General features: G+C 33.4%; 1 protein-coding gene across 1 annotated transcript in view; it reads right to left on the bottom strand.

Annotated features, from left to right (window-relative positions):
• Positions 1-641: 641 nt before the first annotated feature.
• Positions 642-14176, bottom strand: part of LOC106472927 (sperm-associated antigen 5-like) — a 29215-nt gene continuing 15680 nt past the window's right edge. Inside the window, exons 3-10 of the mRNA XM_013933596.2 lie at positions 9774-9864; positions 6745-7096; positions 6237-6423; positions 3728-4428; positions 3008-3170; positions 2180-2365; positions 1560-1715; positions 642-970 (exon numbers count right to left, since the gene is read on the bottom strand). Of these exons, the coding sequence (XP_013789050.1) occupies positions 812-970; positions 1560-1715; positions 2180-2365; positions 3008-3170; positions 3728-4428; positions 6237-6423; positions 6745-7096; positions 9774-9864 (1995 nt within the window). The 3' untranslated portion in view covers positions 642-811. The remainder of the gene's footprint in view (positions 971-1559; positions 1716-2179; positions 2366-3007; positions 3171-3727; positions 4429-6236; positions 6424-6744; positions 7097-9773; positions 9865-14176) is intronic.

Here is a 14176-nt window from a genome sequence, read left to right as displayed (position 1 = left end):
GATGTTTATTGATGATGCATTAGGTTAAGGGAAAATATTAACTGAATAACAATTAGGAAAGATAAGATCTGATGTTTATTGATGATGCATGAAGTTAACAGAAAATATTAACTGAATAACAATTAGGAAAAATAAGATCTGATGTTTACTGATGATGCATGAGGTTAAGGGAAAATATTAACTAAATAACAATTAGGAAAGATAAGATCTGATGTTTATTGATGATGCATGAGGTTAAGAGAAAATATTATCTAAATAACAATTACAAATGATAAGATTTGTTTCTACGTAATCAGTACAGAAAGTTAAAGTGGTAGATTACTATTTAGACGAGATTAAATATTAAACAAGATTAAAAGAATAGACAAAGGTAAAGTTGGAGGTCATTATCTAGATGAGGTAAAGGAGTAGATTATTGTCTAGACTATAACTCAACAAGAACTCAGACTGTTGTTTTATATCACACAATAATGCATTTCCAACAAAGAATCCAAATCCAGAATAAGTTGTTAGTATTTCATACTGAGCCTCCATAATATCTTGTACAAAAAATATTTTACATTAAGTTTATGCAGAAACAAAGAATCTACTTTTAAAAATAACAAACTACTGAGACTGGTGAGATTGGTTATGTATTTATTGATAATTAAACAAAAAAAAGGCACTGACTACATAAATTCATAAAAAATTATATATAACATAGCATCACAAACAAATTCTATACATGACACTTCTTTTTATAAAGAACTTGACTTTGTAGACATAATGATTAAAAAAGCAGTGGTCAGAAAGACAAGTAACAGTGGTGATTTTAAACTGTTAATTTGTTTTGAAAGAAATTATGCTCTCTGTGGCTAGAGTTTAAAGAGATGGCACTAGAGTCATGGGAGGATGCTCCACCATTCAGAATAGCCATCAGCTTCCTGAGAGACTCACAGGAATTTACTACTTCTGGAATGCCTTGTAGAGTCTGAAGAGAATGAAATGGATCAAAAATTACAAAAAAAAATACTATTACTGGTGAAGAAATGTAACAACTAATAAACTATCAAAAATTGGAGATATGTCTGAAAACAAAAAAGAAACTAAAACTGATGAAAAGGCTTATAAACTAAAAAGAACAAAAATGTAAGCACAATTAATATAGTACAAATGTTGATGGGAAAACTAAAGATAGAAGGTAAAACATTAGACTTGTAGTAAAAAAAATCAATTACAAACACAAATGAAGAGATTTAATGATGCAAAAAAAATACTGCAAGAACACTGATGACAAGCAGAAAGAAACCGAGACAGATTAAAATAGAAAACTAAAAGGCCTGGAAAGACAGGTTAAATATATATAAATAGTAGCTAGAGAGACAGGCAAAAGTACAAAACTAGAAAGATGGTGAAGAGACAGATAAAAATATAAGATCTCAGAGATATTTTCAAAGATACATGATAAAAAACTGTATGTAAAACATTAAGGACCTGAGGGAAAAACGGTCAACATTTATAATTATGAAAAAGCTTTACCTCTTAAAAAGTTTCAGCAATAAAGAATGTACATTACTTACATCAACACACTGGTATATAACATCATCTAGCATCTGCACTTCCACTTCTGCCTTCTGACAATTTTCTTCCCAAACTTTCTTGTTCCGAGCATACTTCTCAGCCATGTTATGAAGCAACTCTTCTTTGGTTTCCAAGGCTTTCTTTAAACGAGCAATCTGAGTTTGAAGAAAATTTTAATCTGCTGATTAATCACTATACATAATTAGGGGGAAAAAAAACTAGTCAGTTGCTTCTTTAAAGATGAATACTTTTCTTTATCTCCAAACATTTCCCTGTTTATTAATTATTTCATTCTCATTTAGTTTTCAAATCTGCAGAAAAATAAAACAAGTTTGAAACTGTCACGTTATCATATCTTCTGTTTTAAATCATCCAAGTTTTACTGTACATGATTTAAAACATTCTTTTATAAACACACCCTTTTCAAACCATAAAACTTGATTTCTATAATCAATGTGAACATAGTCACTAAATAGAGCTAATTTTCTCTACCTATTAAACCACCCACATGAGACTTGATGATAAGTTACCATCTATTTGAAATATTACGGTTCAGTTTGACACTAAATTTTACACCTTGATTAAAAGAAGTTTGGGTGATTGTACATAAAAATCATACCTCTTGTTTGAGAGCTAGTTTGTCACAAATAGTAAGAGCATTCAACATATACCCCATCCCCATTTGTTGTGGTGCTGTTTCAACTGTCTTCTTAATTTCTTCTTTTATTTGCCTTGACTGTTCAACATTAACTGCCTCCAAACAGCAGTTCTTCTCCCATAGTTGCTCAACCTGTTTCTGCAGCCGCTGATTCAATAAAAGAGTAATGTTAAATTAGGGCTTGGGCAAGAACTGTATATACATCACAAATAACCATCTGTTTACTAAAATTACTAATTTCAATTAATTTTAGAATCTATCATGTAACTGTTTCTCATCTTAACACAGTTCATTAATGTTTATTATAATCTGTTATTTTTAGTGTATTGTAAAATCTTCATACCTGTTCTGTAACACTTTTTATAAAACTTCATACTGACTTTAACATCCATCTAACTTGGATAATTATCTGTACTACTTCAAGGATGTAATAAGACCTCACATCTGAAACTCATCTTAACACAGTTCATTAATGTTTATTATAATCTGTTATTTTTAGTGTATTGTAAAATCTTCATACCTGTTCTGTAAAACTTGTTATAAAACTTCATACTGACTTTAACATCCATCTTACTTGGATAATTATCTGTACTACTTCAAGGATGTAATAAGACCTCACATCTGAAGCTAATTCTTTCCATGCAAACATACATCAACATACTTGGAAAAACTCATTGAAATTGAATCAATACTTTAAGTGTCAACTTGCTAATCAAAATGTCTACATAAAATTAGGATTAACTCTCCTAAAGATGTTTTACAAGACAATCCAGTCTTTTCATTACATACATCCAATTCTTTCTGATGGGATTCCACTTCCTTTTTTTGTTGCTCCGAGACCTCTCCCAGTTTTGCTGTTGTCCGCTCTAGGATATCATCTTTAGCTTCTACCTCTTTTTGAAGTTGATCTTCTTGCTCTTCCAACAACTGAACCTTCTCCTTTAGAGTCTTGCTAGTATTAACACAACAGATGCGATACAAAAATCATAAACACTTCTGACTTAAAATGACATTTGGCAAGTACACAAAAAATTATCTTAATTTTTTATGCAAAAAACTCAATGTTAAACAAAGACTGATCATTTTCCTTTAATTACATGGTATTAAATTATATAAGTCATACCAATTTATTGGACTTTCATGATTATATCTGAAATTAAATTGTACAAAATAAAAAACAATTAAGATGAAAAGTTAGATTAAACATAAAGAACTTTTAGCTTGGAATATTTAGATATCTTTCTTTAGCTTCCCTTGATAAATAATACACTAAGCTAAACTTTCCCATTACTAAGAAGTAGAACTAGATAACCAATAAACACTCCCCTTACCAAGAGGAAGTGGCCTACTATTTCTACATTTTAATGTACCTTCCTACTCTTTTTTTTAGGTAATTATGATGGTTAATTTGGCTGAAATAACCTTTTTTTTTTACCATTACACCAATTTTGAGATTTGATTGTGCTGTAGCTTCATTTGTTTGTTATTCATATATAAATCATAACTTACTTCTCCTCAGACATTGAGGCAAGCTGACTTTTGTATCCTTCATGTATGAGCTCAGTCACATTGGTCATTTTCTGGAAAAGCTGGCTCACTTTCTTCACCATGCTTTCTAAGGAACTGCTTTGAAGTTGTTTATTGGCACTACATTCTTCAGGATTCTCCTCTTCTTGGAGCTTGTAAAGATTGGCTACTTGAGGCTTCATTGATTTGGGACGGAAGGGCGTTGCAAGGCCTACAGGTCTGAAGGCACTTCCAGGAACTTTACTATCTGGAACTCCACTGTCCTCAGACAACAAGGGTTCCTCAATGATCTGATCACTTTCACCATTCAGAAGTTTTGTGTTACCTTCCTCCTGGTGGCTGAAAACACCAGCAGCAGTTTGATATGTTTTCCGGTCAAGTTTTGGACTTGTTTCTTTAGAAGAACTGGTAGAGGAATGATCATCTGACCCACTTTTTGTTCCCTCAAAGGCTTGAATCACTGCCTGAACAAAAGATACAGATCGTAGCTTTTGCATTGGGTCTGAGGGAATGTTAGAGTCATTATCTACTGAATCTCCACCCCTTAAGTCTGATGATTTCTCCAGTTTATTCATTTTCGATTCCAAATTATTAGAAACATCTGCATTTACTGTTCCTTCTGGACGTTTAACAGCATCATCTGAATCTGTTTCTTCAGCATCAGAAATAATCTCATCCAAAACCTAATTAAAAATAATCAATAGAAGAATAACATGCTTGGCACAAAATGATATAATAAAATATGTGCCACACCCACAGAAGTTGAGAATGTTATTTTAAAACTATTTTGGAGGCTCGCAATGTTGTTACAGTCCATATTACCACTTTCAGTCCTCCTCCATCTGATGATTGTGCTTCATAAATATAGCCCTGCAGTGTAGGTACCATTGTAAAAGGCTCCTTTGTTAATGTGATACAACAAGAAACAGTGGAACTGCATAAAGAAACACACAGTACCCCAGAGAAGAATGGAACTGAATAAAGAAACATACAGTACCCCAGAGAACAATGGAACTGAATAGAGAAACACACAGTACTCCAGAGAAGAATGGGACTGAATAAAGAAATATACAGTACCCCAGAGAACAATGGAACTGAATAGAGAAACACACAGTACCCCAGAGAACAATGGAACTGAATAGAGAAACACACAGTACCCCAGAGAAGAATGGAACTGAATAAAGAAACATACAGTACCCCAGAGAACAATGGAACTGAATAAAGAAACACATGGTACATTGGGGAAAAACAGTGCTGGCTAAAGAAAGATATGGTGCACGAGGGAACAACAGAACTGAATAAGGACGTAAATGACAAATAAAGGAACTAGCAGAATAAAAAAATGTATGGTACATTAGGGAACAATAGAACTGATTAAAGAGATAACATGTGAGGGAACAAAGGAACTAAATAAAGAAACTAATGTTATATCAAGGAAACTGAAGAGAAAGAATTTATCATACATCATGGAACGAAAGAATTACGTAAAGCAACTCACGGTACATCAGCGAACAAAGGAACTCACTAAAGAAACAATGTACACCAAAGAAACAAAGGTGGCAAGAAATAAGGTGATATATATATATATGCTCAGTAAGTGAAAGCACTGAATAGAGGAAAAGCATCATTTATTCACTGACTAAATATGTTACTGTTAAAAACAAAATACTATCTGTCCACTGCTAGAAAGTAGCTCCAGATACAATGGATGTAGGTTTTCATAAGTTAAAAGTAGCCCTTGGGACTGCACAGCAATAATTATTTAAAATTAAATTTGAACAAATGACCAACTATAAGCATAAAATACTTCCTGTGAGAAAATAACAGTACTCAATAAAGAAACTTTACAAAATAAAATTACTAAATTCTAAGGTGTCTCAATCTAGACTATGATGTGTCGGAAAATGAGTTTAAAATTAGTTGCGATATAATTACTGAAAATAAATTAATGCTCTTAATCTGTTGAATAATAAGAAAGATATATAGAACTGGTAGCTAAAAAAGTGCTTAACAAATTAACACTACTCAATAGTTTGAAGTGCTTAACAAATTAACACTACTCAATTTTCTTATTCCTCTTTCGATCACTTACAGGAAAATTTGTATATTTCCTTATAAATGTTGATTAAAAGTTTGACCTTGTTACAAAACTTTCACTTTCAAATATAATGTTCAAACTTCCCCAAAAGACAGTAAAAAAAAACACTAATTTGTACCGAATATCTTAATGATGATCTTCATCAATCAACTTAACTAATTCGACACCCCATCTGGTATGGTCTTATTAGTATAACTTCAATCAGTAAATAATTCAGTCACCTCATCTTTGAAATTTTTGTGAGGAAGTGACAGCAAAGTGTATTGTTGGAACATGACACATTTAGTTCTGTTTAATCTTGTTTCTTTTTAATTAGTATGATACACATGACTATAACGTATTGAATAGTGAGGGTTATGCATTCAAACTTCTGAAAAACAAAATAAGACATACCTCTTGATTTAACCCCAAGTCCTTCCCAGCATACTCAACCATCATGTTTAACACAGAATGTGCATGATAACCCAGCTGGGTGAGGGCAAGAGCTGTTGTACTCAGTTCAGCTCCTTGGCTCAGCAGCAAGTCTCGAGCTCGGCCTTCAGTTGCGTCAATTTGGGCCTGTAACACTTGGTTTTGTAGTCTGTTGAGAAAAAGTAACCACCATTACTAAAATAATCACTTAAAGTTACCTAAATCATATCTCTATAAAGAAATCTACCTTACAGCTGAATGTTTCTTCAAAATGTCAAATAAAATATTACTCTGAAACGATTTATAAATTTATTAGCCTTCTCTCTAAACCCTATGTAATCTTAATGTGTAAATAACATGGATTAAAAAAAGAAAAAATATGAGATATTCAAGAGAAGCATATCTATCTGACAGGAAAAACTGGGATTATTTGCTGTAGTGAGATAGTAAATTATCTATGTAGGAAAGGCATTCAAACAAAAAATCACACCCTTTATCCTGTATCTTGGCATACAGCCGTCGACACCGATCCATAAACTGGCCTATGTGAGCTTTGTCTTGTTCCATTTTCTCCCGTGCTAACTGCAGAGAGTTTTCCAATTCTTGTATTGTCTCGGTCAGTGTGGATCTTTCTACTTGTAGAAACTCTAGACTATCTCGTCCTTCTGCGACATCTCCTTCAAGGTCTTTTACTTGCCATTGGAGGAGAGCATTCTGGGCTTCTGCACCCTCAAGTTGACTCTGGTAATCATCAATGGCATCTCGACACTGCTGCAGCTCACGGTTACATGATGACAGCCGCTCCTCGGCTTGTCGAATCTTGACGTTAGCTTGATTCAGTTCTGGTATACAAAACAAGTATAGTTTGATTGGTAAAACCCACCCATTCAATTTTCAGTTAGTTAAACCATATTAAGTCAATTAGCAATTACAATACAATAAATGCTATATGTCTGTATTTAAAAAGTTAAGTACAACAGAATGAACTAATACTAAAAACAGCTCAAACTGTTTGAAAGGCACAGCCTTTCTTCATTAAATGGTGAAGAAGAAATATATCCTCCTGATGAAAAAACAGGCATCCTTCAAAGCAGTAATACTTCTTATGTATTGATAGACCTTACTGCTCTGTCATTCCAAATAGATGAAGTAAAGAAGACTTTAGGATTAAATAACACGGTTGGAAAATACTGGTATGATTAAAATGTTTCTACTAATTACAATAGTTCCTAAGAGTTAGTACCTATAATTCTAGTACAGTACCAGTTACAGAGTGAAAAGTTATTATCTAAAAGTATGTCTGTGTTTTATAAGAAATACGACCCTCCATCTAGATGTACACATGGCTGGAACTGACACTAACAGAGAGAGTTCTGAATGTGATAAAATTTTATTTCAACTGCTGTTAGTCTGATGTTTTCATATTCAAAAACCAAAGCTTTATGAATACTATACTTATTGTTTCACAGCATAAAGAAATAAACCCATTTGTTCTCAGAATTAAAACAACAAAACATTAATTACCTTATCTTGTTTTCTTACATTACTCTTTCAACTGGAAAGTGAGTCAAAATAGCTATGTTACTGCCATACATCACTGTGCTGTTTCCAGAGCAAACATTCAAAATAGCTATGTTACTGCCATACATCACTGTGCTGTTTCCAGAGCAAACATTCAAAATAGCTATGTTACTGCCATACATCACTGTGCTGTTTCCAGAGCAAACATTCAAAAATAGCTATGTTACTTCCATACATCACTGCACTGTTTCCAGAGCAAACATCCAACCTAATTATCAGGGTGAAAAATAGCTATGTTACTGCCATACATCACTGTGCTGTTTCCAGAGCAAACATCCAAAATAGCTATGTTACTGCCATACATCACTGTGCTGTTTCCAGAGCAAACATTCAAAATAGCTATGTTACTGCCATACATCACTGCAGTGTTTCCAGAGCAAACATTCAAAATAGCTATGTTACTGCCATACATCACTGCGCTGTTTCCAGAGCAAACATCCAACCTAATTATCAGGTTGAAGACACTTTACCAACCCAAGAGTACAGAAAACCAGTTTTACAGCAGAGCAAATAATTAGGTAAAGAAACTCTTTCTACCAACACCAGGTTACAGAAAGCTAGTTTTACAGCAAAGAAATAACCAAGTGAAGAAAACACTTCTATCAATCCAAGATTAGAGAAAACTGGTTTTATAGCAGCACTATTCACTTCTACCAACCGCAGGTTACAAAAAAACTGGATTTATAGCAGAACTATTCACTTCTACCAAACCCAGGTTACAAAAAACTGGTTTTATAGCAGAATTTTTCACTTCTACCAACCCCAGGTTACAGAAAACTGGTTTTTAGTAGCACACAAGAAAGTATGGTGATACTTGTATGTATTAGATGGGGGGAAAAGCCATGTTTTGCATGTATTTTCTCTAACATTTATGGAACAGCTCTTTTTTCCATTTACTCATGATAAGAATTCAGAATTCATGTTACGACCAAGAGCAAAAAATGTGTAAATAACAGAGAACCGGTTTATAAAGTACAACATTCAGGCTTGCTAATTATGTTAATGATATAATACACAATCTCCATTACACAAAAATTTAGAACAGCAATACAGTTTTGAAATATACCATATCAAAACCAAAAGCAATATAACCTGCCACTTTTTTGACTTAACATCAGTATATTCTCGAGATGTAACTTCACACTTCTTGGTTTAACAGTGGTCACATTCTTCAATATATACTAGAAATGTAACCTCAAATTTCTTGGTTTAACATTTGTCACAGTATGCAATATACACTAGAAATGTAACCTCAGACTTCTTGGTTTAAACATCAGTCACACTCTTCAAAATATACTAGATATGTAACCTCAAACTTCTTGGTTTAACATCGGTCACTCTATTCAACATGTGCTAGAAATGTAACTTCAGACTCCTTAATTTAACATCAGTCACATTATTCAACATATTGAAAAGGACCAGGCCCAACAGTTCATGTTGAAAATAACCATATTAATATTTCAAGATGAGATGAATTTTTCTCACCAAATTAAAATAACTACCTCTTGTTAAAAAAACAAAAAAAACGAAAATATTTCATAATGTTTTCTGAACAAAAGCCTAAGTTATTAGTAGTAATAAAACAGTTGTGAAACAAATGTGCACTGGACAATCTGTTTACATGAACAAATAATATCAAAAAACATTTCAATACCACAAAAACCTTTCCACCTACTGACGGAAAGTATCCAGTGACGGATACCAATACCTTGTGAGTTTGGCAAGCTAGAAATTCATGACGTAAGATCTATTGACTTAGACACATATGAAAAAACATATTATTTTTATACGAATCCAACATTGAATTTTAACAATTTTACAGTCAACTACTTTAAAACAAAATACTAAACTTTGACTATGCATACAAATTTGGTGTTAGAGATCAGAGACTAATAAGAAAATTATCTATCTTCCAAGTTCAACACCTCTTGATCTAACCTTTTTGTTTGCTCTCCAGTCTCTCTATGAGGTAGATAATTTGCTGGGAAGCATCTTCCAATTCAACTTCTGATGCATCAGAACTCATCACCTACATAAGATAATAAGAATTATCCAATTCATATTTAAATATAAATATTACTGCAACTTTACCAAATATATTATTAAAGGGTAAATGCCAAACTCAGTAGAGCACATACCTTAGCCATTAACCTTATTCAGCCTTCAAAAAATATGAAAATGTGTACGTTATGTCCATCATTATCACAGCACACAGACCATTTTTGGCAGGATAATGAGGAATAATGTTTTACATATGTCCACCAAGTTTCCTCAAAATCCAATCATATTTGACTGAGTTAAAGAGTGTGAAAAATCAGTTCCCATGTTAACAGATAGGATTTTTTTTTCGTGACCTTGACCCTCCAAATACTAATCTCTTCTAAAGTGGGTCATAGTTCAAATATATACCAACTTTCATCAAAATTCATTCAGCTGTTTATGAGAAATTTTGCTGTCAAACACACACACAGGGGTGAAAACATAACATCTGTCATCAATCAATTACACAACCTGTATGCTTATCATATAGTTTCACATGTATAGTAAATACTTCTTTTATAGTTTTGGTAAGTCCTATTTAGATACTTGCTCATAACTCAATATTCTTTGAAGAACTTTAGTGAAGCTTTGGAGAACAATACCTGTAAGAATAACAGAGCTCTAGATAAGATTTTAGATCAATGAATATTTACTCTCCGAAATCCAACTCAATGCTGAAAAGCAAAATTTCAATGAGTATTTAAAACAATCCACCTTTTCTCTCCTTAAGGTACATGAACAAATCATTACCTTGACATTGTTTGCCACATAGAGGTAGTCTTCTGTCTAAAGGTAGGAAAAACCATTCTTTCTTAAAGTACTGCCCTGCAGTTCTATACCATGAAAGCTATAACAAGCACAAAATAGTTATCAGGTCAGTCCCAGGAACCGAGCCTGTACTAAAAGAGTTAACTGTTTAGCTTCAAAAACTTTTACATATTTACAAGTTGAACTGCATAAATGCTTATAACATACTTACATGTTAAACTAATATATAGTACATGTTCAAAAACTCCTATGGGAGCTGAAGCACTCATTTGGCTTCTTAGCCCTAGACATATATGGTTGACAAAGCTGTCTCTTCTTTCTTTTTTGTAACCCATAGCCTGATTGCTCTAACTGGATCATAAGTTGATAACTGAATATTACTCATTTGAATATTCAAAAGATTGTCTAGAGTTTCTGTATTTGTTTTTCATTATATTTTGGGCACTGAAACTCCTTTCACACTCAACCCTTGTAACAGCTATACACAGAACTATAGTACACAGGTATGCAAACTTCGGCATCACTTCTTTGTGCAGTTGTATAACCCTCTGGCACTGACTCTGAGCAGGTAAATGTTTGTAGAAGCCTGAAATCATACCTTTAGCATGGGCCACTCTTGCTTCAGCTTTTCTTTGTCTAAGTGTTTGCTGACTTGTTTTTATTCTTTTCTTTGTTCATCTTCCCCTGAAGACAACCATGAACAACATTTACTGTTTGGTCAGTTCCATATAACAGTGCAAGAGCCTCAAGAGCTTCTTCACTTTTACCAATACCTGCCAAATTTACCACCACTGGTTCCAGTAAGAGGTTAAAGTCTTTAAAAATATCACAGTCTTCTTTTATGAACCTGTGTTTATACTTTTTTATTTTAGACTTGATATGTACATCTTTTTCAGGTCTGACAATTCATTTTTCAATGTTTTCAGAATACTTCTTAAGTTTTTCTCCAGAGTCATTCCATGTCAAATCACTGAGGGCATGACACCCAACATCTTAGAATTGGCCAGTTTTTTAACTGATGGTACCTATCTATGGGTATACCTGCAAATTTTGTTTGCAAAATTCTTTCTCCTTCTGGAAAGAGAAACATTTGAATTTTAGCCAAATTTGGTCAAATATTGCTCATGGTGGCCATTTTGGATTTTCACAAATACCCTATGCCATTGTAATTATATTCATAATTGGGACAAGATTTTCCCTCCCACTAATTCAAGTATAAGGAATCCAAATATGAAAACAGCTTTTACTTCTATCCTAAAACAGTCCCCCAGTTACCTTTTAAACCCCCTACTATGGAATTTTAAAAGTTATGAAATGGTTCATGTCCTGTTTTTCGAAATTATTGGAATTCAATGTTTGACAAAACCTATCAACACCAAATTTGGAGCAGATACTCTTCAAACCATGTAGTTTACTACATTAAAAACCTGAGATGGTCTTTTCCTTGTTCCAAAGTAATGGTCCTCTGAAAATTGACTGAATTATAAAGTAGATATGCCTAAATTCTATTTCACATGATATATTGATAATTACTGTTCAATTTCAAAGCGTGCTTAAAACTATATTGAGGTTAATTCTATAATAAAACTGAATATTGTCTACATGAGTTACAAAAGATTGATTAAGTTTTAAAGTCAGTTTTAATGGTCTACCCAACAAATTATTGGACTGAAATGTCTGAGCATCTTTAAATCTGGTCAATGATCTCCTGTTTTATCAGAAACTCATCAATCTTTTTTATATCAATCTCCTGCAAATGGTATTGATGTCCAGTTGCTGTTATAGGTGCATATATTGTGCAACGAATATGTGTTTCCGGTACAGAGCAAGTATCCTCTCTCTCCTTGGCCACAAATAGGATTTGGCTGGATAAATCGGATGCATGAATTTTACAAGAATATCCCGATTTTCAATGTTAAACTTCATCAACAAGTCCAACCCAGTACTTCTCATCATAACTGCAAAGAATAAAGTTGGACTCTTTTATTTCTTCAGAAGGAATTTGGTCAATGCTTTTCCCTAAAATCAGGTCAAGTGTAAGTGTAACCTCCTCATCAGAAGAAACACGCTTTGCACCAATAGCGCTATTTGCTAGTGGTACAAATTGGTGGAAACTACAAGTTCCAGGCAATATGTTACTTTGCTCAAATCTTTCTTTCACCCACCTCAATCATCTCATCTTGTGAAACAAAGAATGTTATTACCCCTTTAATTTCATCTCTGCAAAACTCGAAAACTTCCCTTGCTGACAAGATTTGGTTTGCAGTTAAGCGTTTAATTGTTCCTCCAAGACCGTCACAAGGAGATTTACCATACAATGTGGCAAAAAAGTTTCAAATACAATTTACTTAAAAATCACTCTGATGAAGGCATAAATTAATGAAGTTTTTTCAGTTTCTATATTGTCCCACACAACTGTCACTAAAATAATGCTCCGTCTTAACCTTACCATTTATCTCCTTTTTGATGTAGTTGATGGCTTGGCTTATGATTCTATAAACAAAGCCTACATCATGAGTCAAGTCGTCTGAAACAAAACAGAGGGAAACTTTCTTCAATTCACCTCCTATTCTGTGATACAAGATGATAGGATGCAAAGTGCATGATTGTTGATTCCAATGATAACTTTGCACCTCGTCTTGTATCACAAATTTGTAATTTTTGGCAAAGTTGCCCATATCCAATCCATCATCATCATGCAACTCATCTTTGCATTTCTTAAGAAACCTTGTTTGTGCTTTAGCAATAAAAGTTTGTGCTGTTATATCATTTATCTTGTCAACTAGCTGGTCAATAAATTTGTTTACTGACAACGATACAACAATTAACTGCAACCTATCTCCTCCTCGTCAAAATCATCTCTTTCCCCTCTTCCAGTTCCATCATTATCAGAAAGTTCTTCTTCGATATAAGTTCACAGATTTCAAATACCTGGACATCTGTCACACCAATGAAGCATACAATCTTTCTTATCTCAGTTACAAACAATCATATCGATGAGTTCATGGTAGGACTTGTCTAATTTGACTGCATTCAACATCAAAGCAATGTTCTGATGTGTCCCAGAAGAGCTGACAAGTACACACCATTTTGGGCTGAGATTACAAAATTTCAAACATTCTATGTTTAAATTGGGATTTTCTTCTTTAAATGCCTCGTAAAACTCTCAACCAACCACATAGAAGAAGTCGTTTTTGCATATGGACATTCCTCCAAAGGCTTACAAAGTCCATTTTGCCCGGCATCTGTCGACTATACTCATCGTCATATCAGGATGCTGTAATCATTTTTTCAGTTTCTTTCAACACTGTTTACCCTCGTTTCCTTTCTGGTAACTCCATAATTCCTTTCTCCGCAGCTAATTTCCTGGCCTGATGAGCCATATATTCTAAAACATTAAAAATTTCATGAGTTTTCTTGATTGACCAAGAAGGTGACACCATTGTCAATATTTAAATTTTTCTGGCCCAGTTTGAAACTTTCAATTTCTCATTTATCAAGAAAATCAGTGAGTCCAGATCCTTCCTTTTCTG

The sequence above is a fragment of the Limulus polyphemus genome, unplaced genomic scaffold (genome assembly GCF_000517525.1).
Source record: "Limulus polyphemus unplaced genomic scaffold, Limulus_polyphemus-2.1.2 Scaffold5741, whole genome shotgun sequence".
Classification (NCBI taxonomy): Eukaryota; Metazoa; Arthropoda; class Merostomata; order Xiphosura; family Limulidae; genus Limulus; species Limulus polyphemus.
Note: the sequence above shows the minus strand (reverse complement) of the source record. Positions and strands in the feature narration are given on the sequence as shown.